Genomic DNA, 25,976 nt, shown 5'->3' with positions numbered 1-25,976 from the left:
TCAATTTGGTGAATAATTCACGTGCATCAAATTCATAAGTACCAGCATCTCTGCCACCCCCAAAAAAGGACGATGGCCCTTTCTGGGGCAGAGAGACCAGACAATGAGGTGCAGAGGGCAGAGCTCTCTAGCTCCCACCTGTGAAGTGGGAAGAGGAAACATTTCAGAAGCAGGATGGGGTAGTATTTGACTGGTGTGTTTTCATTGGAAAAGTCCCTGAAGCTAAGATAACTCTCTTCCCAGCCCTATGAAAAATGAAGCTAATAGGCAGACCTTGATAGTAAGGCCAGGGCCACCATTCCCAGCCCTGCTGTCTGCTGGGCATTTTGGCTCTCTCTCCTTGAGCATCTACACTGAGCACTCACTGACCTTTGCCACGTCATTGGACAATAAAGCAGGTGTCTGTGACTCCACGAATGACACATCTGCTGAAACACCGCCATCTTGTGGTTTGCTGAATAAGCAACTTTCCAGAGCAACCTTGTACCCCGGGGCCTGGGTCTCACCTGGGCCAGCCCAACATTAAGGTAATGGCCTTGCTTTAGAGATATTCAAGTGCTGTGTCCCTGCCTTCTCTTACCTATTTCCAGTTCATGTACTTTCTGGAACAGAATATTTATTCATTCACTCAACAAGTGTTCATTGAGCCTAATAAGAGCAAGGTGTCGGGTTAGCTGTTGATCACCGAGCCATGAACAAGGCAGAATTTATCCCTGCCATGGTGCACTCCCCAGGTTAAAGCCCCCATCTCTTGTGCTCCCATTTTTCTCTCCACAGATGATGACTGCACCGATAGCTTCTCCCCTAACCAAGTGGCCCGAATGCATTGCTATTTGGACCTCGTCTATCAGCAATGGAGTGAAAGCAGGAAGCCCACCCCCATTCCCATCCCCCCCATGGTCATCGGGCAGACCCAAAGGTCCCTCACCATCCACTGGCTGCCTCCCATCAGTGGAGTTGTGTATGACAGGTGAGAGAGCACTTGCCATGGGTGAGCTGGTACGTTTCCTCTGTGGCATTTCACACTAACAAAGGGAAAACTAAGAAGCGAGGGCAACCCCAATTTGGAACACACTGCTCAGGCTGTTTCCTCCAGCCTGCTCCATTCTCATCTCCTTAGCAGAGCTCATGGGCTCTCCTGTGAGTTGAAGGTTCATCACTTGTGCTCTCTTCTCTTCAGGGAGAGGACTGAAGAGGCTGACCAACGTGATGTGGGTGAACTGGCAGAACTGAGAGGGCATTTGCCACCGGTCCCAGTCGGCTGCTCCTCCGTAGTGTGAGGGTGGAGCAGTGCTTGCACAGTGTCAGGGGCAGGGAAGCAAGGTGCAGCCCTCAGGCAGCTCTGGGTGCGGGTGAGTGGCATGTACACACTGCCACAAGCTATGCTTCAGGAGCCTAACCAACTTTCACTGGTGTTTCTAGCACCTCCCCTGTCTTCCTCTCCTATGGCTGCTATCTTATGGAATTGCCGTCTGCTGGTTTTCTCTCTGCCCCACTCAACTCCACCTATGGGCGGGGGCAGGACTATATTTTGTCTCTTTGCCTCTTGCCCTGTCTCAACAGACACCTAATACATGTTTATTGAAGAAAAAACGTTACCCCTGAAGCTCACTTTCATTCACTCTTTGCATATCAGTATAGATGCATTTCAGGGAAAATTTTGTAAAAAGGAGATAAAAGTAGGAAAAAGAATGACATCTGTCATTTGGTGGGGTGGGGGAACATGGTTTAACGGAGAAGGACCAGAACCCCATCTGTGACCTGTGCAGACTGGTGCCTTTCACAACCTATTACTGTATCCTGAATAACAAGAGTAGCTCGTCAGTTTAGTCCTACTATGTGTGCAGCATTGGCCTACACCTGGCTTATTTAGTCCTTGCAGTAAGCACAGCTCCTGCTGTGTACGTGAGGAATCTGAGGATAGAGAAACATACGGTGGCTGGCCCAAGAGCGCACAACTAAATAGAGGTGAATTGGGGGAATCCACCGGAAATGTAGAAATGAGGAACACAGAAGAGGTGATTTCTTTGAATGCAGAGCTTTCCCATGTAGCAGGCAGATTGCTCCCATTCTTGGTGCCACACTTCCCCTCCAGGTGGCAGGCCTCAGCTAAGGAGCTCGATGAATGTCCCCAGAGCATGTTTCCATGACCTTCAGCTTTGCTGAACCTGGAGAGAGGGACAGGAGTAAGCCAGTGAGTCCTCTTTCAAAGTGGTGTCCCAGCCTCCTGGGATCTTGATACCTGTCCCTGATCTCTCTATACAAACTCACTAGGTGACCTCACTTAGACCTCGCAGCACTACAAAAGAGTTTTCATTGTCATCAGCTCTCATGGGCTCCATTTGTGAGTCAACACACTTCTCTGTGATGTGTGTAACAACCATCTTCCTCCAAGTGTGACCTTGTACAGCTTTGGTCAGACTGGCTGCACAGTAAGTCCTCTGTGGGTATGTGCAAACCAGTTTTACATCAGTTTATGTAACATGTAAACAATTTAATCTTTGAATTCTCTGTCTGGTACAAACGTTACGATAAAGCAGACATCAGGACTCGCTACTGAGAGTCTGTTGGCAGAAGAGGCTGCAATTTGCTTCCTTTTCTCAGCTAGGTAAGCTACAGTTTTGAGGCTTCCCAACACGTGTGTCAGGGGGACTCACGTCACATGCCCAGCGATTTGTGTCATGTTTGGAGTTATGTTTATTCCATCGCAGTAGGTATTTGGAATCCTTATGTCAGTGAGGAGCCCCAGCTACGCACTCAGCAGCAGCCCCGGAAGGGCCAAGTGCATCAAAGAAATGTGGTTTGAGGTTGTGTCCGTGTCCACGTTACAAGTGAGTGCTGATTGGAGTCAGAGGTTAGATCTTAACTATACCTTTTAGTTGCCAAAGTACTGGACATTAGATGGTGTTTGGAAACATGCTTAAAGGAATTAGGGAACTTGTGACCTTAGGCAATTTACTTAACCTCTCTGAGCCTGTGTTTCCTCATTTGTAAACATAAGGTTATTACAAGGATTAGAAATCATTTATGAAAAGCACAATGTAGTGGGACAATGCTGGGTATGTGAGGTGCTTAATAGGTGGGAGTTGCCATGGTAATTATTACCTTTATTTTACAACACTATTTTTTCTAGTGTATTAGAAGATATCACTCTTCTCTCCCTAGCTGTTGAGAGACCCTGATTTGATGCCTCCATTTTCAGAATGTGTGGTTCACAATCAGGCTTCTAAAAAGATTCTAGTATCAGAGACAAGCCTCATAAATTGATTTCCCATTGTTATTTAGCTGTTATTGTCTCCACCTCTTTCAGTTACCTCAAATATGGTACTTGTAGAATTCTTCATAGACTATATTAATCTTCTCATGGGCATCCATCACACAAGCATTTACAGAGGGACTGCTGAATCCAGTCCCTGTGCTCCCTGCTGGGAGCAGAAAGGAGAATTGAGCTTGGTTTGGACCTGCTCACAACCAAGAGGAGAGGAGAGAACGTGAATGGACATTCTCAACACCACCTGGCACAGCCCTAAACAGGAGCCAGCAGGTGCAGGCATAGAGGAGGAAGTGCCGGCCACGCAGAGGAGGCAGGCTAAGGTGTGACTGCAAAGTTTACACTTGCTTGGCTCTTGAGGGGTGAGTAGGAGTTTGCTAAACAGAGAATCCTGGAAAGGCTTTGGCAGCCAAGGGAACAGCATGCTTTATGGAGCTGTGTGAAGGGCAGGATGAATTGTGGAATGGTGATACGTTCATGGTGCTGAGAATATAAAATTCATGAAGGAACTGAAGTAGGTGAAGCCAGAGCTAGCTGGTGAAGGACTTTGGGTCATGGCAAAGAACTCAGATATAACCCCAAAGGCAATGGAGAGCCAAGGGACATTACATTTCACATGAATTTTATTTTATGTATATGATTAAAGGTAGGGAGTGTAAAACATAAGAACACATGTAGCTAATAAGTTTATTCTGAAAATATGGGAGAAAATATTTGCATGCTATATATCCTATAAAGGGCTGATAACTAGAATCTATATAGAACTCAGGAAAATCAGCAAGAAAAAAAATCAAACAATTTCATTGTGGGCAAAGGACATGAACAAACTTTTCAAAAGAAGAGAGACTAATGGCCAAGAAACATGAAAAAATGTTCAACATCGCTAATCATCAGGGAAATGCAAATCAAAACCACAATGAGTTATTTAACTTCAGTGAGAATGGCTTTTATCAAAAAGTCTCCAAACAACAAATGTTGGTGTGGATGTGGAGAGATAGGAACTGCTGGTGGGATACACTGCTGGTGGGACTGCAAACTAGCACAACCTCTGTGGAAAGTAGTATGGAGATAACTCAAAGAACTGAAAGTAGAAATTCCATCTGATCCAGGAATCCCACTACTTGGCATCTACTTGAAGGAAAAAAAAGACATTCTATGATAAAGATGTCTGCACTTGAATAGCAGCACAATTTGCAATTGCAGAGATGTGGAAACAACCCAAGTGCCCATCAATCCATGAGTGGATTAATAAAAGTGGTATATGTACACCACAAAGTACTACTCAGCCATAAAAAAATCGGTGAACTGGCACCTCTTGTATTATCCTGGGGAGCTGGAGCCTATTCTTCTAAGTGAAGTATCACAATAATGGAAAAACAAACACCACATGTACTCACCATTAAATTGGTACTAATCAATCAAAACTTATGCACATATTGAAGTAACATTCACTGGGTGTTGGGCAGGTGGGAGGGGAGAGGAGGGGATGGGTAAGTTCACACCTAATGGGTGTGGTACACACCATCTGGGGGATGGGCATGCTTGCAGCTCTGACTCAGGCAGTGCAAAGGCAATTTATGTAACCAAAGTATTTGTACCCCCATAATACTCTGAAATTTAAAAAAAAAAAAAGCTTATTCTGAAAATGATTGTTTTAGTGGGGGAAATGCAAGGGGACTTTGAATGGCTTATTGAGAGTTGGTGTAGAAAGGAGTTTTATGTTGAAAGATTCATATTGTACTTGTTTGAGGTTTCATGTTCCTGGGATGGAAGCTGCACTTTCATTTCCACAGGCCTCCTTTGTGACTTAGTTAAATTTTTCTGCTTCATGACCTTGAGATTTTCATGTCACTGTGAATTTTGAAAGGATGAGGTATACACAAGAAGGAAATGGATTGAGAGATAGTTGTGTTTCCAGTTACTCTCTAGGGCCTTACTAGGGTCACCACTCCCACAAAGGTCTAGTTTCCTTATCCAGTCCATCTGATGGACTCTCTCCATCTCTGTCCCTTTTTCTTCCCAGGGCCCTGGGCAGTGTGTGTGGCGCCTGCACTGAAGATGGGATGTTTCGTCAGTATGTGCACACAGCTTCCTCCCGGCGGGTGTGTGACTCCTCAGGTTACTGGACCCCAGAGGAGGCCGTGGGTAAAGTACCATGGCTTTTTGATTCATACCTGGGTGGCCACTAAGAATGGGGGTGGAAGTGAAGGGTGACCAGTGATATGGTGAGGAAAAGACAGTGTGTGTGTGTGTGTGTGTGTGTGTGTGTGTGTGTGTGTGTGAGTGTATGTGTTTATGGTTTGCTAGATACCTATCTCCAGAGGCCTTAGAAAGACTGTCTGGTGTCACTGTGTGCAGAATGTCCCATGTGTGCCTGCTGTGGAAGCCCCATGGCTATGGCGGAGCAGAGATCTGCATATAGAACAGAGGGATAGAGAGGTCAGCTGAACTCGGGGCTGGCTTCAGGGTGAGATAGCTGCAGGGGGTGGTGCCATGTGTGCCTACGGCCGGTGGAGCAGCCTGGCCACACGGCAGTGTAAGTTGATCTCAGATAGAGAACACGCTGCGGAGAGCACTCATGCACTGGCTGCGCGAGCTGGGTGGGGGTAGGGGACTAGGTGTTCCACACTGATCGTTCTCGTCTCTGCTGTTTTATGGGTCTGTTAATCCCTGGTACTGCCTGTGCCTTGGCTATGATCTAAGCTAGGCTCTAGGAGGGGGAAAATATTTTTCACTATTTCTTTTTCTGTCCCTCCCCTAACTTCTCAAACAGTCACATACTCGCTTACCTATGTACAGTAGTGCCCCTAAGACAAATTATAGCATGAGCTTTTTCCCCAGTTCAAGTCCAGAAAATTCTGTTGAGAGGACCTTTGGCACCTCCTGATGAATGGCTTGACTTCTTTTATTATCATAATCTTTATTGTTTACCTAATCTCATCTTTTTTCCTCTGCTTTTTTTTCTTACATTTATTAAGATCCTGAAAACTACCCAGTAAGATGTGTTGGACACAGTCCTGTCTGAATTAATGTGCAGCCTTGACTGTAACAAGAAACAAAGGAGGACGTTGATCTAAGAGTCTGCAGTACCTGCACGATGTTACCTTTGGGCTTCCAGTTACTCAAGTGGCAGGGTCTCAGGGAGAAATCTGGGAGTAGGCAGTTGACTTGATTGCTTGTGTATGACTTTTTTCAAATGAGAATTTTCAGAGAAGAATAGAAAGTGAGCATAAAGTTTACTGCATTGGACTCATTTAGAGATTGGCATTTCATAAAAGGCTATTTTTATGACAAACAGTTTGTTCTGTGCTGGTGTTTTAATGACTGATTCCCTGGCCCCATACTTTTTCTTTTTAATTCTTGGAAAAATTCATAGTTATCTGGTAGAGGTGAAAGGAATTTGAGGTTCTGGGTTCTGATTCTTGTATTGTGTCTTGAAGCAAAACAAGTCAACTTTTAGGGCCTCTACTTCATGCTTTAACATGAGGCCATAATAAAAACTCTTTGACTGGCGGTGCTGCTGTTGGGTTGCCTTCTGTGGGCCTTTGCTCTGCCAGTATTTTGGGATAAGCATGTGATAACAGCAGTAGTTTTTAGGACCACTAACTTTGGGCCTCAGAAGCATTAATTAATAAATTAAGTACATATAATTAATAATAAATAATGGTCTTCACTTGCTTTGGAAGGGTGAAGGATCAGATCTTATTTAAGATATACAGAATAAAAAATGAGACTCTGTCTCAAAAAAAATATATATATATATATACAAAATAAAAGTAATTGAATCCCTGTAACAGAGCAGGTACAAACACATGGACTTACAGTTACGATCAAAATTATTTAATGACACTTAATGAACACTTACTGACCACCAGCTACTTTATAAATGCTATGAGGATTAGAAAACTGAACCAGACATATTCTTTGCTTAATTTTCATCTTCTTGCTGAGAACTTTCTTCCTCCACAATCTAAAATAGTTCCCAGCTACACTCGATAATTCCCTATTCCCTTCTATGCCTTCATTTTTTTCACAGATGTCATTAATACTTAATATTATACTTTATATCCCTCTGTCTATTTATTGTTTCATCAATTACCCTATTGTAAAACATCTGAAGCCAAACCCTTTATCTATCTTGTTCACTCCTCTATCTCCAGTACCTAGATTAGTGCTAGCGGTGAAAGAGGTATACCATCAATTTTTGTTGAATGAATGAATGAATCAATGCACAATGTAGGCAAAAACCAATGAGGACCATAGATGTAACACAGTACACACACACACACACACACACACACACGAACTTGTTTCGTCTGGGCTTTGGGACATTCTTTATTTTCCAAATTTTGAAGGGCTAAATAATTCTACTTTTGCAAACACTGATACTTAATATCTATGGAACATTGTCTAGATCTCCACTAACCTAGAAAGGCAGGGGTTAAATATTATTACTTATTTTATAAATGAGGAAATTGAGCCATGGAAAGATGTGCCACAGCCACACAGCTAAGGACGGTGCCAATGAGAGCCTGACTCTGCAGACTCCTAATCCAACACTTTCTCCTCTGTGATATAAGGGAAAACCATCTTGTGTGGATTATTTCCATAGAGCTGACTTTAATAGATTTGTGATATTTGAGTTTTCATCAATACATTTTTACTTGGCTAATGAATCTCCATTTTTTCCCACTCAACAACAAGTGTTTCTATGTTCTGCCTGCATTTTCCTCCATGTGGTTACCTACTTGCTCACACAGGCCTGAACTGAAAGGGAAATTTCAATGTTTGCTTCTAAGGTTTGGCTAACAGTCAATTGAAAGGACTGCCAAGGTAGCATCTTACAATGGAGGAAGTTCTGTGAAGAGCACCACAAAGATCGTAGTGGCAAACTGAAATTAACACTGGGCTTCAGAAGCATTACTTCATCATAAACTATGGACAAACAGTACATATGACCTCTGCTGCTCAAGGATTCTTTAAGGCAATGGCTTAACCTCTTCCCCAGCCTCATGTTTCTGCCTAGGATGTGGGTTGCTCCATTCCTGGTACATTGCTGGGTTGCTCTTGTGACTGGCACCATGTAGAGGGATGGGGTAGCAAGAGCATAATACTTTTTACATTTACACCTTTGTCCTTACTATTGCCTGAGATCTAACCTACTAAGAGTACCAACTTCTGGAGGAATTCTAAGTTCTCTCCTGCTTCATTCCTCTTTCTGTCTGCCTGCTGATAACAGGGCTGCTCATGTTCAGACTTTCAATGCTGGTTCCTGATGTGTCTTTCTGCTCATCTCCCCCAGGGCCTCCTGACGTGGATCAGCCCTGCGAGCCGAGCTTACAGGCCTGGAGTCCCGAGCTCCACCTGTACCATATGAACATGACGGTCCCCTGCCCCACAGAAGGCTGTAGCCTGGAGCTGCTCTTCCAACACCCGGTCCGAGCTGACACCCTCACCCTATGGGTCACTTACCTCTCCATGGACTCCTCCCAGGCACTCTTTGACATGGAGATCTTGCTGGAACACCAGGAGTCTGTGCACCTGGGCCCCTTAGACACTTTCTGTGACACCCCACTCACTATCAAATTGCATGTGGATGGGAAGGTCTCGGGGGTCAAAGTCTACACCTTTGATGAGCGGATGGAGATTGATGCGGCTCTCCTGACTTCTCAGCCCCGCAGTCCCTTGTGCTCTGGCTGCAGGCCTGTGAGGTACCAGATTCTCCGAGAGCCCTCATTTGCCAGTGGCTTGCCCATGGTGGTGACACACCCTCGCAGGAAGTTCACAGACGTGTGAGTTGAGGAGCACGGCCTCCTAAACTGTGGGGCTTTCTGGGGCTTTCAGGGTGGGTTTTGTTTTCTTTTCCCCACTTTTTCACATTTGGATATGTCGTTAGTTGGAGAAAGTTTAGAATGTGAGAGGAAATTTTATCTAAAGTGGTGTATTTGAGATAGAGAAAAATATTTCCCAGAGAGGGGCAGGCAGGTGTCTGACTGTTGATGCCATTATTATGATTATGGGGAAAAAAAGGATAATGTGTGAGATGTTTCAGTTGGACTGAATCTAATTGCCACAAATAAGTTGATCAGAATCAGATACTTCTATCTGGTGACAATTTAATTTCTGATTTCTTGCTGTAGCTTTCTGATCATCTGCCACAGATGCTATAACATTCAAAAGTTGTAGTCAACTCTTCCATAGCTAAGCAAAGAGGCCAAGGGCCCCGTAGAGCCTACACTCAGTTTCATGACTCATTTGTGATATGTATTTCATTCTTTCCCCCATTCTCATTTCTCCCTCCCTCTCTCTTCTTTCCTTCTCTTCTAGCTCTCCTTCTTCTCTTACTTGTGTTCTTTCTTTCTACACTTAGTGTGTTCTACTATTAATATGTTCCTGGCACTGCGTTCTCAGTGCCGAGGACACAGACTATGATAAGGTCATTACCTACAAAGAATTCAGTGTCTGGAGTAAGAGGCTGGTATCTCCAAAGGCAAATTCTCTCCATCTCATAATTTTCCTTAGAGACTGCCCCAAGGGCAGAAACAGGGTCAAACAAAGTTTTATCAGAGATGTTATGTCAGTTTTTGCTGCATTAGAAATCATCACAAAATGTAGTGGGTTAAAACAACAATTATTTCGCATGATGCTATGGGTGGGCTGGGTGTTCTCGTCTAGACTGACTTGGCCGGAGATAGATGGCCTGGGATGACCTCTCATACATGTTGGAGGCCTCAGCTGAGATAGCTGGCATGGCTGGGAAGATGAGGGCCTCTTTCCTTGTGGCCTCTTAGGGCCTGGCCTGGGCTGCTTCTTATGGTGGTGGAAGGGTGTCTAGCAGCAGAAAGGACAGGCCCTAAATACTAGCACTTTTCAAATCTCTGCTTTATGTTACTCATGTTTATTTTCCAGGAGCCAGAGCAAGTCAATGCTAACATCAACGGCAGCAAAATAAACTCTCCCTTTAGATGGGGGAGAGACAGCGAAGTCCTACGGCAGAGGAGAGCATCTGGGGCTGGGTAGCCATCTGGCAGACAACCACAGCTACAAAACAGTTGAGAAAAATGTCCACCTTAAGTGTATTACATTTTACTCCCATGTTTGCTTTCTTTATTAGAACTAGAAGACAGCGAAATGGCAAAAAAAAACTAATACAAATGGGAGGCTAGATCATGTATTTAAAAAGAAAAAAAATCATTTTTGACCTTCTTTAATAAGGCAGTTAAAATGACATCTGTTATTTAACTTGCTACACACACACACACACACACACACACACACACACACACACACACACCCCACACAAGTTTAAGGCCAATAATATCCCGTTTTATAGATGAGAAAACTGAAGCTTAACCTTAATGTGGTTGAATAGCTAGTAAATGGCTGACTCAAGATTAAAATCCAGTTTTCCAATGGGGATCTCATTTTGGTCCTCTTTCTCTTTACAAACTCAGATTGTTGAAGGCATGGGCTAACTGCTACTGAGTTTTTCCCTCAGGAAGAGTAAACATTTGCTGATGTTTGCATTCACTCCTTTCCCTAGCCAAAGAACAGTGTAAGACTTTTATGCATGGCTGGACAAGAAGCCCAACAGTAACCACCCTGTAAAGGGAAACCATCAGCATTGATTAGGATATAAAATTGGTTTTGATTTAGAAATATCTGGCACTCTCATGAGAGAGTTTCTTCCTTGAAAAAAAACTAATTTGGAAATTAAAAAAATGGATATTTAGGTGTCTTTCCTATTAAAATATCTAAAAACCAATACAGAGGCTTTAAAAGGTGTTTTTGAAACTCTGAGACATTTTCTGCTTACTGATTGCTGCATTGGGTGAGGAAGTGGAGTCTTTGTGGTTGAGCTGAAAAGTCTGCTAGGGAAGAGAAGGTCTTGGCAGAAGATTTATGGTGGCCACTCATGGCAATCCCAACAACCCTTTGAGATCCTGTTCTCCTGAGTAACACCCATCCCACCTTGACTTTGGCAGTAGTTTTCCAATTAGGGCAGGAACTGGACAAAATTAAGATGAGGACAGAATTTGTCTTTGGACCCAGCAGTCTCCTTCATGAGCCCTTTCCCCATTCTGAATGTCTTTCCTCTCATGCGCTCCACACGAGAGAGGGTCTGATAAACTCCTTTCATCTCTAGCATCAACTGATACAACTCTCTTCCTGGTTATGCATTTTCATAGATTTGGAGGTGGGGAGCAATTTAATGCATTTCCAAAATGGTTATGGAAGGTGTTCTCACCTTCTTCTATGAGGCAGTTGCTCTTACATCTAAGGAGTCTGTCTCCTCAAGAAAAGAATTGTCTTGAGAGATAAGAAAATTGTTCCACAGACCCAAAAAGGGCTTTGCCAAACCCAAATTCTGAAGCTTTCATGTCGTTTCTTTGATTACTTTGACAATGTAAAAAACTTACTTTTCAAGAGTTGTTTTGTTTTAATATGGGAAAACACTTGAAATGCCATTCTCCTAGGTTGACTAGGACTGTTAAATTCAGTGTCAATTCAGCAAGCATGTATTGCATATCTACTGTGTGAAGTATACAAGGAATACAGAAATAAAAATGATTTCAAACATTGTGTTGCTCCATAAGGCTATGTGCTTTGATCTTTTAGACAACGTGGCATATGTTGAACATTTAACTCCAGTAAACCACCTGAAAAGGACTCAGGGCATGTCTCACTTTGTGGATGTAGTGGTCACAAGCCCATTGGTTTTTACAGGGAAGTCACACCTGGGCAGATGTATCGGTACCAAGTTCAAGTTGAAGCTGGAGCAGAACTGGGAGAAGCTTCACCTCCTCTGAGCCACATCCATGGAGATCCTTACTGTGGAGATGGGAAGGTGGCAGGGTGAGTACTGTGGGGGGGCCGGGGGGAAATGTGTGAGCAAGGACAATGTGTCCTGCTCTGACCAGGAGGTTCAGCCTCCAGTTTGAGTTTGACTTGTTTTGGAAATGCAAGGGGTGAGGCACTGTGTGGCTCTAGTGTGGAAATTATAAAATCTGGGGCTTGGTCACAATACTGAGAGGCCACTGAGATCTCTGCATAGCTGTGGAGGGAACTACTTTTATTTAGAGCTCACCCTAGAGTGTTGAGGTATTGGGGTTGATTCTCTGGGAGCCCTCTTAAGGCCTCAGTGACTGGAATTTATGCCCAAGAAGGTTACTCCTCAAATGATGCTGAAAGAGGATATCCTTTGGACCAATGGCCTCTACCACTAACAAGCTGTGGGATCTGAGGAAAGCTAGTACAGCTTTCTGAGCTTCAGTTGCTCGCTTGAACCCTGGAAGAGCTGATTACAATGTAATTTCCAGCTATTCTGTAAGCAGCACCAAGTTAAGATGAAATCACTCCTTTGGTTTCTTAACATAACCATGTTCCTTTCCTGTTACCCTTTTATGATATCAACCTAGGGGAATAATTCATTCTGGCTTGCCTTGGACTTTCCCAATTTAGCATTAAAAAAACCCCCAGAAAACCAGGACCTTTGGTCACCTTTTATCAACCTGTCCCTAATGCTTATCTAAACTCATTTGTTACCTATAAAAAGCTGCTGGGAGCAGAAGGCTGGGAGGCCAGGCACTATGATTTGTCCTAGATTCTGTATCCCAATAAGATGGCCTATTATTAATCTCCCAGACTTGGTAAAAATATATTGTGTTTACCTCTGTGGCCTAATTCAGTCTCAGCCTGCCACCTCCCCTTCCCCATCTCAAACCAAATTTGGGAATGCCTCACACGTGTACAGGTCTGCATGTTGCTGTTGTTGTTTTCCCTGTTCTGGCTGCTTCATTTTAAGTCTGCAGCCCACCAGGGAAGGTGTCGGGGGGCTGGGTTACCACTGCCGCACTGAACAGAACGCTGTGCCATAGTGTCTCCTAAGACAGCGGTCTGATGGTGGCTGCCCTGAAGCCCCAGGGTGACACATGTGCCTGCAGGGTGTGGAGCAGAAAGGGGGAAGGGCTCTCTTCCTAATTTGGTGCTGCCCATTCTCCTGAGGCAGCGCTGCTTGGCTATTGGGGCTCACAAGCTTCCTTACCAAGACGTTCTTTTAAACTTCTGCCTGTATTTCCTCTCTGTGTACAGTAATTAGCGCTTCCATCCAATGGGAAGCAATCTCTGAATCCCAGCTCTGGCTCAGCTAGAGGCGCCCTGTTATACATAAAAGGAGAAGGTCATTTAATCCACGTGGGTGTCGCTGCCAATAAGACAATCAAAACAAACACAGGGCAGGGCCCCGGAACCGTGAGCACTCAGAAGTTGATCATCTCAATCTGTGCTGTTCAATGTGGGAGCCACCAGCCACATGTGGCTCTTGAGCCTTTGAAATGTGGCAAGTGCAACTAAGAACTGAATCTTTAATTTTAAGTAATTTAAACTTAGTTTAAAAACAAAAATCAATTTGGTTATTGGAAAACTTTTAAGTATATTTGGAACATTTTTTTCAGCTATAAATTTTATGAAATCTAAGTATAGATCAAGTATTCGAACTGAGATGTGTTATAAGTGAAAAATCCATACCAGATTTCAAAGGCTTAGTATGTAAAAAAGAACGTAATATTCTTTGTTGATGATTTTATACTGATTACAGATTGAAGTGATAATATTTTGGATATGTTAGGTTAGGTGAAATATGTTATTAAAACTAATTTTACCTGTTTCTTTTTACTTTTTTAATGACTACAAAAAAATTAAAAATCATATGGTTGGCTTTCATTATATATCTTCTGGGCAGCACTGCACAAGATGATACACAAGATGCTTATATTAATTGCTTAGATTATCTTCAAAATGAATAAAATTTTTGACCTCCAAGATTAACCCTGGACCTCATGTAGAGAAACACAGATGTAGGTTAATCCTCTCTCCATAGACGAGCAAAATGAGGTATAAAGTATTTTGAGACTTCCTCGGTATATCACAAATCTGATTAGGTCCCCAGTGCAGTCTGTTTTCATTGAACCACGTTGCCTTTATGTAGGAAAAGAATTTGAAGTTTCCTTAATTTCTTTAATTATTTTGTTTTTATATCTTTTATTCTTTCTCCACTTCCATCTTACCATTTAAAATATGATTATTATATTATTTTTTTCATATTATGCTCTTAATTTATTTTAAAACATTCTCATATCTAATTATTTAATCTTTAAATAAAATAGGTGGCTTATATTTTAAACAATAGTTAGAGCTATTAGAGATATCCTGAGTCTGAAAACACTTCAGCATTCCAAAGTCCTGTATCTACTGGGTTAAAATATATGTCCATTTTGAACATGTGAAAAGTCAAGGAGAAAAACTAGTAACCCCCATTCATTTTGCAATAGCCAAATCTATCTTCATTCTATCATAACAGCATCAAACCATATCTATTTTATTCCCATAAAATGCTTAATGTCTCTCTCACTATAAACTAATTCCCCAAGCTCAATCCAAATTTAGTCATCAGTTGTATTAGCATTTAAGGTTTGAAACAAATTTTTCTTCTCCCAGCATTTGTTTCTTCCCTGCAATATATGTTAGCTGCCACCAGGTGGTAGTAGGAAGTAAGGATGGGGACCTGAGCCCTGGTGATGCCCTGGACTGAGAGGTACACAGTGGGACTCCTTAAGTCTCTGGGTATAGACAAGAGATCCCTTTCTGCAACATCTTGACTTTTGCAACTGCAGATATGTAGAACAGCAATGAAAATATAAAGAAATAGATAAAAATGAATAGAAAACAAAACCACACAGACAAGCAGGTTTTCTTCTCATCAAACCAGCTATTTCCAAGACTCCATTCATAACTGGGCCAGTAGACCTTTTCTAAGGTTAAGACCCTCTACCTGAAGCACTATCAGGACCCTCATAGTTCTCCTAGGTGTTTCTGACCCATGAGCTACTTGACTTCCAGGAATTCCCACAACCCACTGGACATGCCAATTAACAATCACTGCTTAAATAATATCTACTTTAAATACGTGTACGTTTGATTTTTTTCTGTGTAAGCATTCTCTTAGCTCCTACTTTTCTCCAGCTTGCACTTTTTAATATATAATGAGGAATTTTAAGAATTTAAAATGATGGTAGCTAAACAAGAAAAACCATTTCATGCATATTACATATGTATGTATATTTCTACCTTCTAGGAGCCTGGGAGAAGAGTGTGATGATGGAGACCTCCTGAGTGGAGATGGCTGCTCTAGGGCATGTGAGTTAGAAGAAGGCTTCAAATGTGTGGGTGAGTTCAAGAGTTCCTGCCTATGGCCATGTCTTACTGTTGGAGGTGCCTCAGTGCGTTAATCTTGTGAGTTCTTGATATCCTATAACAACCAGCTAGGTGATAACAGTAACAATTACATTTGGTGTGTCCATGGTATGCCAAGCACTAATTGTTGCACAAACGTTATTTAATCCTTACAATAACTATGAGGACGCTAAACTGAGGCAAAGAGGTTAAATAACTTGCTTTTGCTTATACAGCTAGAAGTATTATAGTAAAGTCAGGATTTGAACTAAGGAAGTACAGCTCTAGAATCTACATGTTAAACCATTAAGTTACATTGCTTCCTGGCTTAACGTGAGCAGGGATTTCCCTTGAGTCTTCATATGTAACACCAAAATGTCAGATAAGTAGCACAATTATGTAGATCCTACATACAAATTAGGGTAAGGAAAAATTCTAAGCCAAAGGCAGTGCAAGCCTCTTAGTGACAGGTTGAATAGATAAGATCCTGATGGGTAACAGAGGGTCAGAACATATTTTAGTCTTGGTGTATCACTGGTAATGAATTATAACTTTGACTTAGAGTCTAAAATGACTGACTCTAGACCCTTGACACTCAGGGAGGCAGTCTACAACACTTCTCCCAATTCTGGTTAAAACCATCATCGACAGGTTTCTCAGATGGAGATTATTTTCCATTCCCATCTGCATATATTGCAATGATTTTGTGGCACATAACTGCACATCAAAGTTATTTTAAATAGCAGTTCATTTAAAAATATTTTAATGTCTCTAAGTCTTAAGATAAAGTAGGATATGATTATAATTACATGAAACACACAAATGTCTCTGCCATCTAAAGCCAGAGCTAAATCAGAGAATCTTGGTGGTCATCCATCCATCTATCTATTTAACAAATGCCTGTCGTGTACCATGTACTTAGTGCCTGTTGTGCACCGTGAATCTGATGGAGACCCTGATCCCTTCACGAGTACAAGTCTGGCAATGACTTAGAGTCTAGCTTCACTCTCTTACAGAAATCCCTTCTACCAAATCCTGAGAGATGGGCCTCTAGTTTCTGCTTACATAATTCTAGTAGTGAAGAATGTACCTTGAAACAGACCATCCTGTTTAAAAATGGTCTGATCTGTTATAAAATTCTTCTCTCTTATTCTGGTTTGTAAACTGAGGCTTAGAACAATTTAGTGACACCTCCAAGGGCGTACAACGAAGCCTCTGCATTGCCAGCCCTGGAACACACTTCCCTCATGCTTCATCAAGTGCGTTTTCCTTGCTATGAAACTACAGAGAATACATTTTTTTCCCCTTTTTATTTGACCGCTATTCAGATATTTGAAATGCCTCCCCACTATTCTCCTTTCCAATCCAAACATCCCTCATGTGATTAAGTTTCCAGACCCTTTCCTATTTACCTCAAACTGGCACGCTTTGTGTGGTCAATGCCCAGAGAAGAACCCAATACTCCAAATGTGGCCTGGCTGTGCAGAACGCCCTGAGCTGATCACCTCCCTCCTCTGTGCACGAGTGTTTGTTGACACCACCTCTGTTTGCACCATTCCTTTTTGATAGCCACATGGGGTCTCATACGGAATATAAATATATATTCTCCAAACACTGTGCTTTCCCCAGTGCAGCTCAAGTCTCATTTAGCTGAAGAACAGACCTTACTTTTTTTGTATCACAGTTGATCCCATAAAGTTTAGCTCACATTTCCTTAGCCTATAAGTCCAGTGAGACTATGTCTAAATTATTTTAACTATACTTAAATACTATATTTAATATATTATATTTAAATTATTTACAGGGGAAAATTAAAATGGTATATGCCACCATTAGACATCCTTTTCAGTGAGTTGTAAGTTCATCATGTGCTAAGGACATATTTTTCTTCCATTATTTCTCAAAAGATTAGGTTTGAAGGAACTGTCATAAAATGTATTTTTAAAGTAGTCTGTTATTTTCAGATGGATTTGAAAAAAAATCACAGACAAAAATATTAAGTCCCTGGTGAAAAAACAGAGACAAGAACTAAGAAGGAGTTTATAACCCTGGGTTATAAATAGAAGAGAACAAAATGGCAAAACAAAATTCTCTCTCTCTTTCTCTCTCTCTCTCTCTCTCTCTCTCTCTCTCTCTCTCTCTCTATCTATCTATCTATATGGAAATGGAGAGAGAGAGAAAAGCAGCATCATGGGAAAGTGATTCCAAATGCACATACACTAGCTTTGGGGCAGTGGCTTGAATAGGCCACAGGTTTGATAGAAGGCAGCAGCCGAAAGCCCCAAGTAGTCTTAGAACCAAGTCCTATGAACAATGATTATTTCTGGCAGGTGGAGATCAATGTGCCACTGAAGGGTCTTAGACTTGAGGGAATTAGTAAGAAAAGAAATTAGTAACTATATGTTGATGAGCATCAGACTAATCACTGGAACAGCACTGTGGTATTGCTGTGAAGAATTAAAAGTGAAAAGAATGATTTAGTAACAGTAAATTTTAGTAATGATGTTATTGAATATGTGCCTAGGTGTTAATTTATTTAGAATCTTGATCTTATTTTCATGCCTTATTATTTTAAGCAGAAATGGGAAATTAGAATTGTGCTGTTAATAGTAAATTGCCCCATGTTTTGGTAGAAAATGCAATAGAACTTAATACATGGCTTTGCAACTGCTTCTCTGCTTTCTACAGTTGAAGAAAGCAAGTCTACCTATCTATAGAGTCAGTTCTAGCCACTTATCAGGAGTTTTCCTTTGAGCAGACATGGAACTTGTCCAGTGCATATAAGCTTGCTTTACAACCCCAACGGTTTTTCTCAAGTATTCATTTCTCACTTGTTTGCTTTCTAAGACAGCCCCCTCTTTCTCCACAGGAGGCGATGTGTGTGCTAGAGCTCACTGAAACTGTGTTCTGTGTGCCTGGCTCAAACCCAAGCTCTACTGCTCACCAGTCAAGGGTCCTTTAGGAACTCACCTAAAGTCACTGAGACCCAGGTTTCCGATTCACAAAAGAAACAAAATATATACACCTCACACGGTTGTCCTAAGGCTGAATGAAATAATACGTGTGTAATCCTTTAAAGCCGGAGCCCGTAGTGTCCAGTTTCAGAGCAGTGACACAGCTGAAGAAACACAATTCAGCGGCAAAAAGTGATGGAAAAGAAACCCCTCAAATACTTGAATATTTCAAAAACTATGAAGGGGATTCAAATGCATAATACATCATCCCATTTATTTAAATTCCCTTTCTTCTCTTACCTATCTCCCTTATATGTCTAGCTTCCTCTAAGTATCTCACTCAACTATTACTTAAAATATCTTTCTATGCTCAGCCTACAGCTACTCTTTTCCTCCCTGTTCCTTCTCCCTATTCCCAAGCCTTGCTATACCGTTATTTAGTAGATGGGTTCTAACTCTCTCCTAATGAAAAACAACCCTTCTTCTTAGGGGCGTGTGGGGGATGTGCATCTGTGTGTTTGGGGTGTGCTTTAGATTGGCTGGCAATTATACAATTCTCTTTAGTGGGCTGGAGAAAAAATGCCATGGACACTCCCATGTGAATATTTTTCCATGACACATACAAAAACACTCCTTCAGTGTCACGCACTATCTCTTGCTAGGGGAGCCAAGCCTTTGCTACACGTACGAGGGAGATGGGATATGTGAGCCTTTTGAGAGGGAAACCAGCATCATAGACTGTGGCCTCTACACTCCCAAAGGACACCTGGATCTGTGGGCCAGCCAGGCTTACTCCTCTAATGAAGACAAGAAGAAGTGTCCCGTTTCCTTGGTAACTGGAGAACCTCATTCCATGGTAAGTTAAGACAGATGAATAGAGTTGAGGCTAAGCAAAACGGTGAAGTGACTGCTCCAGATGCTTAGTAGGAGCTTACATCTTACTGCAGACTTTGACTTCAAATTTTGTCCTTACTAATCTCAGAACAAGGTAATGTTAAGTAACAAGCTTTTCAGGTTAGCAATGAATAAATCCCACCTCCCTACTCACCCCTCTTACTCTCACTAGTTTTCATGCAGGAACATTTGACTATGCAAGGGCTGACTTCAAGGTATATACAAGCATCTTGAAATTTAACTTAGTAAACATATCAGAAATTACACTTTGGCTTTGTGTTTGGGATAATTTAATTTAATTTAATTTAATTATTTAATTTATTTATTTTAGAGACAGGATCTCACTTTGTCACCCAGGCTGAAGTACAGTGGCATGATCATAGTTCACTGCAGCCTCGGACTCCTGGACTCAAGTGATCCTCCTGCTTCAGCCTCCTGAGTAGCTGGGACTACAGGTGCACACCACCATGCCCGGCTATTTTTTTTTTTTAATTCTTATTTGGAGAGACAAGTGTCTCCCTATGTTTCCCAGGCTGGTCTTGAACTCCTGGCTTCAAGCAAATGGCCTCAAATGAAATTGCCTATTTCATTCAATACGCAATGCAGTCCTTTCACAGAAGTGAGATTTAGCCTTCTAGGTTTAAGCCAGAATGAAATAATAGGATTTTAGACTTGAGAAGGGGCCAGCCAGCTTGTGCTCCAGTTTAAGGGTCTCATCAAGGACCCCGGTGGCTTCTGGATTCCAGGTCTTCCATTCATGGCTTGCAGCCTTCTTCCTTGTGTTCATAACACGGCTGCTGCTGCCCCAGGCATGAAGTCAGCATTCCAAGTAGGAAGAAGGGGGCATAAAAAAGGGGAATAGGTGCATGCCAACCAGCTGAGTCTTTCCCTTTTTGTTGGGAAAATGGCAGCTTTTCTGGAAGTTCAACACCATAGACTTCCACCCACGTCTTATTGGTCAGATCCACTTCATCATCCTTAGTTGTAAGGAACCCCAAACAGCTGAGCATTTATAACTGGATACACTATCACCTTGAACAAAACTGGAGTTTGTTAATAAGAAAATGAGGGTAAATAGATATGATTAGGCAACCAGACATCTCTGCCACACTCTCTCAGCCTCATTCTGGCACTTTTTCCATCTAGTTCTGGCACCCAATGACAGGAAGCCAGGAAAGTTGAGAGGTTCTGAGTTAGTGACAGCTCTCTGAAGTGGCTTTTAGTCTAGCCTGTCTGTCTTCCCTGAGTGAAGTGGGAGAAATTTCTTGGAGTTTTATTTCTCTGGCTCCTTTGCACAGCTGAATGCTCAGTGGTTACCTGAATCAGCAGCCTCAACCCTGGGGCCGGTCGATGCTGCATGGTAAGGACCGTTTGAACCTTCATCCTTACCAACTTCTGCGGCTGATCCTGGGAGCAGTCACCTGAAATGTGCCAGGACTATTCTCTGGGCAAGATCCCTGGGCTGACAATGAGCTGAAAGTTGTTGTTTGTGTTTTTATACCCTGGCAAATTATGTCTTGATGTTAACAGAGAGCACTGAGAAATTCTTCTATACATTGAGAAAAGTTTTCTGCCAATAATGTGATTTTCAGACACTTAGAAAGAGAAAAACTTTGGTTTTTAGCTGGAGTGTTTCATTGTCTTTACTTATCTCTCCTACTCTACACTTATAGTAATAATTTGTGGTTGAATTGCATTTCAGGTTTGCACGTCATACCATCCAGATTTACTCAAGCACCATCCCCTCCCTGGCTGGTTTCCCTGTGTTACCAGTGGAGACAGAACTCAGGAGGAAGGCAGTGAGCAGCCTGAAGGCAGCCTGCAGAAAGAAGATGAGGTTTGGCTTAAAGTAAGCGTCCCAGATGCTTTTTGTGAGGGCTGTAAATAGGGGTGTGTGGATGCGTGTGTGTGCACATGTGCGTGTGTGGATGTAAAATGGTGCATTTGGATGGCTTGTCAGGAAATTTTATTTCTTCACTTCAGAGTTTTTATATTTTGAATTTATTTTCATTCTCTTTTAATTTTGGACTCCTTTCTGTATGAGTAATCAGTTTACCAAAGTGTAACATTCTCACAAAAAGTGCAAAAATCAGAAATGCACACAGCTCAATGGATGTTGCAAAGTGAACATCCTTTCTAAGCACCACACAGATCAAGAAATAGGGCATGCAGGTCACCCCCCACAGGGCTCTCTCAGGCCCCTTCTCAGTTACGTTACCAATGAGGTATCTGCTGTTTTTACTATCACCAAAGATTAGTTTATGTGAAAATTTTATATGAAAAACTTTACAGTGTGTACTCTTTGTGACCGATTCCTTCTTATTCAACATTGTATTACTACTTGTGGGATCCATTCATGTTGCTTGACTTAGCAGTAGTGTTCATTTTCATTGCAGTGTGGCATTCCAATATATGAATACATCACAACATATTTAATCATACTAATGTTGATGAATGTTGGGGTTATTTCTATTTTTTCACGATTACACAATTAAAAATTGTTCCACTGTAAGTATTTCTCTACATTTCTTGTCGTGATCGTGTATAAACACACGGGTGTATTTGGAATTGCTGGATCATAAGCAGGCTAGTTTTAGTAGATAACCTCAAACTCTTTGGCATTGTGGTTGTACTAATTTATACTCCCACCAGAGATTAATGAGTGTTTCAATTGTTTTACCTTTTCATCAACACCTGGTGTTTTAGTTCTTCATTTCAACCTACTGTTGGATGTGTAAAGGCAAGCCCCTGTGGTTTCAGCTTATATGAGCATGATGACTAATGAGATTGGGAGCCTTTTATGTATATCAGACATTGGAATATCTGGTTTTTTTTTTTTGAAGGTCATAGTCAAGTCTTTTGCTCAAGTTTCCATTGCCTTGTCTTTTTTGTCTTAATTTATATGATTTCTTTATAATCTTCTGAATATGAATTTTTTTTCAATTACTTGTTCTTCAAAATCTTCCAACACTGTGCCTAACTTTTCTTGCTCTTAATGGCATCTTTTGATGCCATTTTCATCTACATTCATTAGAAGTCGGCTCATAATTTTCTATATTTTATTGTCTTGTAAGTTTTTGTGATCAAGGGTAGGGTTGAATTCTAAAACCAGTTTCTTTTTTCCCCTAGCTTTTTGGCATATTTTGTGTAAGGTTGGTGTTACTTTTTAAGATATTCACCAGTAAAGCTATCTGAGCCTAGAGTTTTTATTGAGAAAAAAACTTGGAATTATAGATTAAAATTTAAAACAAATATAGAAAAAATAAGTTTTTGATTTCTTCTTAAGTCAATTTTGCTACATTAAGGTTTTCAAATAATTTGCCCATTTTTTTCTAAAATATCAAACTTATTAAGTTTTTTTTACAATATTCTGTTATTTTATTTGTAATGTTTCTATAATCTCAAGTATGTTTTTTCACTCATGCTATTGTTATTTCGTGGCTTCTCTCTCTCTCTTTTTTTTTTTTGCTCAGTCTTGCTAAGCATTTATCATCTTTATTAACCTCTTATTAATCTTTTTAAACAACCAACCAAAGATAAATATGTTCCTATTCTTCATTATTTCTTACTTTTTATGTTTGTGTTTAACTTGCTCTTCTTTTTCTAGTAAGTTGGGGTGATACTTAGATAATTGATTTTTAGTTTACATCTTATTTTTCTCATCATTCATTTCAAAACTATTTTCTAACTTTCATCATGATTTCTTTTTTTACTCCTGAGTTATATATAAGTGTGATGCTTAACTTGAAAACATTTGTGGATTTTTGGTTACATTAATTTTTTTTTTTTTTTTTTTTTACTTATAGATAAATTCTTCTGTGGTCAAAAGCATATTCTGTATTGCAATTCTTTGAAAATTGTTGAGTCTTAAATTATGGATCAGCATATGGTCAATATTAGTAAATATTACTTGTACTTTGAAAGGAATGTGTAGTCTGCAATTGTTGGATACAACGTTCTATATAATTAAGATAAGTCAAGTTTGTCCATCATGTTTTTGAAATTTCCTATGTCATATATATTTTGTATATATACATTTTTCCCAATATTTTGTATACTGTTTCTATCGTTTAATGAGAGACATGTGTTAAAATCTTTCACCATAATCTTAGATTTTTCTGTTTCTTCTTTAGTTTTGTCATTTTTTGGTTTATACATTTTGAGGCTGTATTATTAAATATGCAGGCAGTTCTCACTGTACATGATAGTGTGGGATTACAAAATGACTGTGCTGGCTGAAACTGTGCAAAACAAACTTAATAATCAATGGGAAAAATTACAATTGTTTTGTGACCTCTAAAATTTTTTTTGCAACATTAACTGCTCTTTATTTTTAATTATACACATGTAGGTAAATGAAAAAAATAGTAAAACTAGTATTTATTTCACTATAATTTGAAACATCAGAAACACGGAGAATTAAAGCATTTACGTTTATGCAAAACAAAAAAGAACACATTACCAAGAATGGTTTAAACATTGCTTGCCATTTCCTTGTCATATGACTTATATTACAAAGCAATCAGTTTTTCTATGCATTGGTAAATTGTCATATTCCTTGCAAAGTCTGGATCAGTTTCTAACAGTTCATTCTTTGCACGTTCAATGTTATGAAACATTTCTGAGAGTTCCTTTCGTAGATTTTTTTTCTTGACATTCCTTCCTGTAGGATGTTTTAATCCTTTCTGTCACAACTACTTTCCTCATTTATGTTGATAATTTCACCTTCACTAACTTTCCGTAGCTGCATAGCTAGAGTCTTTTAAAGGCAGCAGTATCAATATTCCCAGAATCAGCTACTTCTTCTATTTATTTCTGAGTCAAATTTTAATTCCAAGCATTATCATTTTTCATTGATTTGCTGCATTATAATCTTTGCTGGCCAATTTCCTCTTTTGGTTATCCAGTTTTGTAAAATGTCACGTGGGCATATCACTGGGAGACAAAAAGTCAGCACAGCAGAACTACATACATTTTAGTCTCTGTGTGACCCAAATAACAGATAACCAGTGACCAATCAGTGACAGATTTTGAACAAAGTGATGAGATTGGTCACCAATCATGATTCACATTTGTTATTTACATGGTGATGTTGAGACTGAAGGGCTAGCAGAGAAGTTTGTACTTTATGCCATTACAATTAAGATATTTGCTAACTGAAATTTGGATCATATTGTTAGGAGACTGGTTTTAGTTAACTAAATTGTTGTAACTGATATTCGTGTATATGGGAATTGTGAAAACTGGAAACTCTCAGTATACAATTTTAGAATTTTTATAAATTCCTTGTGAATTATCTCTTTTAAAACTAAGAAATGCTTTTTTAAAAAATTTTAATTGCTAGGAATACTTCTTGCTTTACTGTGAACCTTATCTGGCATTAGTATAGCTATACCTCTACTGGCTAGCTTTTTGTTTATGTTTGTGTACTGTGTCTTCTTTCACCCTATTACTTTTAACTTTTCTGTGTAATTATATTTTATATGCTTAGTTCATAATCAGTATATCATTGTTTTTGCATATATATACAATCTAAAATTCTTTGTTTTCTAACTGGAGCATTTAATCAAATTATATTTAATGTAATTAATGATGTTTAGTTTTAAACTTACCAACTTACTATTTGTTAGTTATTTGTTTCTTATGTTCTTTGTATTTTCTTTCTTGCCCTATTTTTTTAGATTAAATAAGTAGTTTTATCATTTAAAGTCTCATTCTGTTAGCTTGTTAGTGTATTAGTCAGCACTCTCCAGAGACACAGAACTAATAGTATACATATTAGATTTGTTAGGGTAATTGGCTCACACAATTATGAAGGCTGAGAAGTCCCATGATAGGCTGTCTCCAAGCTGAAGACCATCGGATGCTGATAACATGGCTCAGTCCAAGCCTAAAAGCCTTAGAACCAATGAAGCCAAAGGCGTGTTTCTCAGTCCAAGGTCAAAGGCCTGAGAGCTCCCAGGAGGCTGCTGGTACAAGTCCCAGAGTCAAAGGTTGAAGAACCTGGAGTTCTGACGTCCAAGGGCAAGAGAAGGATGCTCTGCTCCAGAAGAGAGAGACAGAGAATTCTCTTCTTCTTCTGACTGTTTGTTCCATCTGGGTCCCCAGCAAATTGGATGGTGCCCGCCCACATTGAGGTTAGATCTTCCTCACTTAGTCCACCAACTCATATGCCAATCTCTTCCAGAAACACATTCATAGACACACCCAGAAACAATGCTTTACCAGCCATCTAAGCATCCCTCTATCAAGTCAAGTTGACACCTAAAATTTACATCACAGTTAGTTATACTTTCATTTTCTAAGTGGTTATCCTTGAGATTGAAACATGCATTCTTAACTTGTTAAGAGTCTGCTATAAATTAGTACTCTCATTATTTCATAATTATTAAGACTGCCTTCAAATGCTTTGCCTCCATTTATAGCCTCCTGGCTTTTTAAAGCAATATGAATTTAAATTCCCAAATATTTATGCTCTTCAGTCCTTTCTACATTTCTATGCTTTCATTATTTTTGTTTAGCTTGAGGAAATCCATTTATTATTTCTTTTATTAATAATGTGGGTCTGCTGGCAATGAATTCTGTCAGTTTTGTGTGCCTGAAAATATCTTTATTTTGCATTTATT

At 40.4% G+C, this 25,976-nt stretch overlaps 1 protein-coding gene across 1 annotated transcript in view; it reads left to right on the top strand.

Moving 5' to 3' along the window:
• Positions 1–25,976, top strand: part of PAPPA2 (pappalysin 2) — a 297,907-nt gene that overhangs the window by 141,425 nt on the left and 130,506 nt on the right. Inside the window, exons 5-11 of the mRNA XM_045547292.1 lie at positions 778–970; positions 5,295–5,416; positions 8,574–9,063; positions 11,999–12,127; positions 15,405–15,496; positions 19,119–19,312; positions 21,053–21,199. Coding sequence (XP_045403248.1) covers positions 778–970; positions 5,295–5,416; positions 8,574–9,063; positions 11,999–12,127; positions 15,405–15,496; positions 19,119–19,312; positions 21,053–21,199 — 1,367 coding nt within the window. The remainder of the gene's footprint in view (positions 1–777; positions 971–5,294; positions 5,417–8,573; positions 9,064–11,998; positions 12,128–15,404; positions 15,497–19,118; positions 19,313–21,052; positions 21,200–25,976) is intronic.

This window comes from Lemur catta, chromosome 3 (genome assembly GCF_020740605.2).
Source record: "Lemur catta isolate mLemCat1 chromosome 3, mLemCat1.pri, whole genome shotgun sequence".
In the NCBI taxonomy this organism is placed as follows: Eukaryota; Metazoa; Chordata; class Mammalia; order Primates; family Lemuridae; genus Lemur; species Lemur catta.
This window is presented reverse-complemented; position numbering and strand designations above follow the sequence as displayed.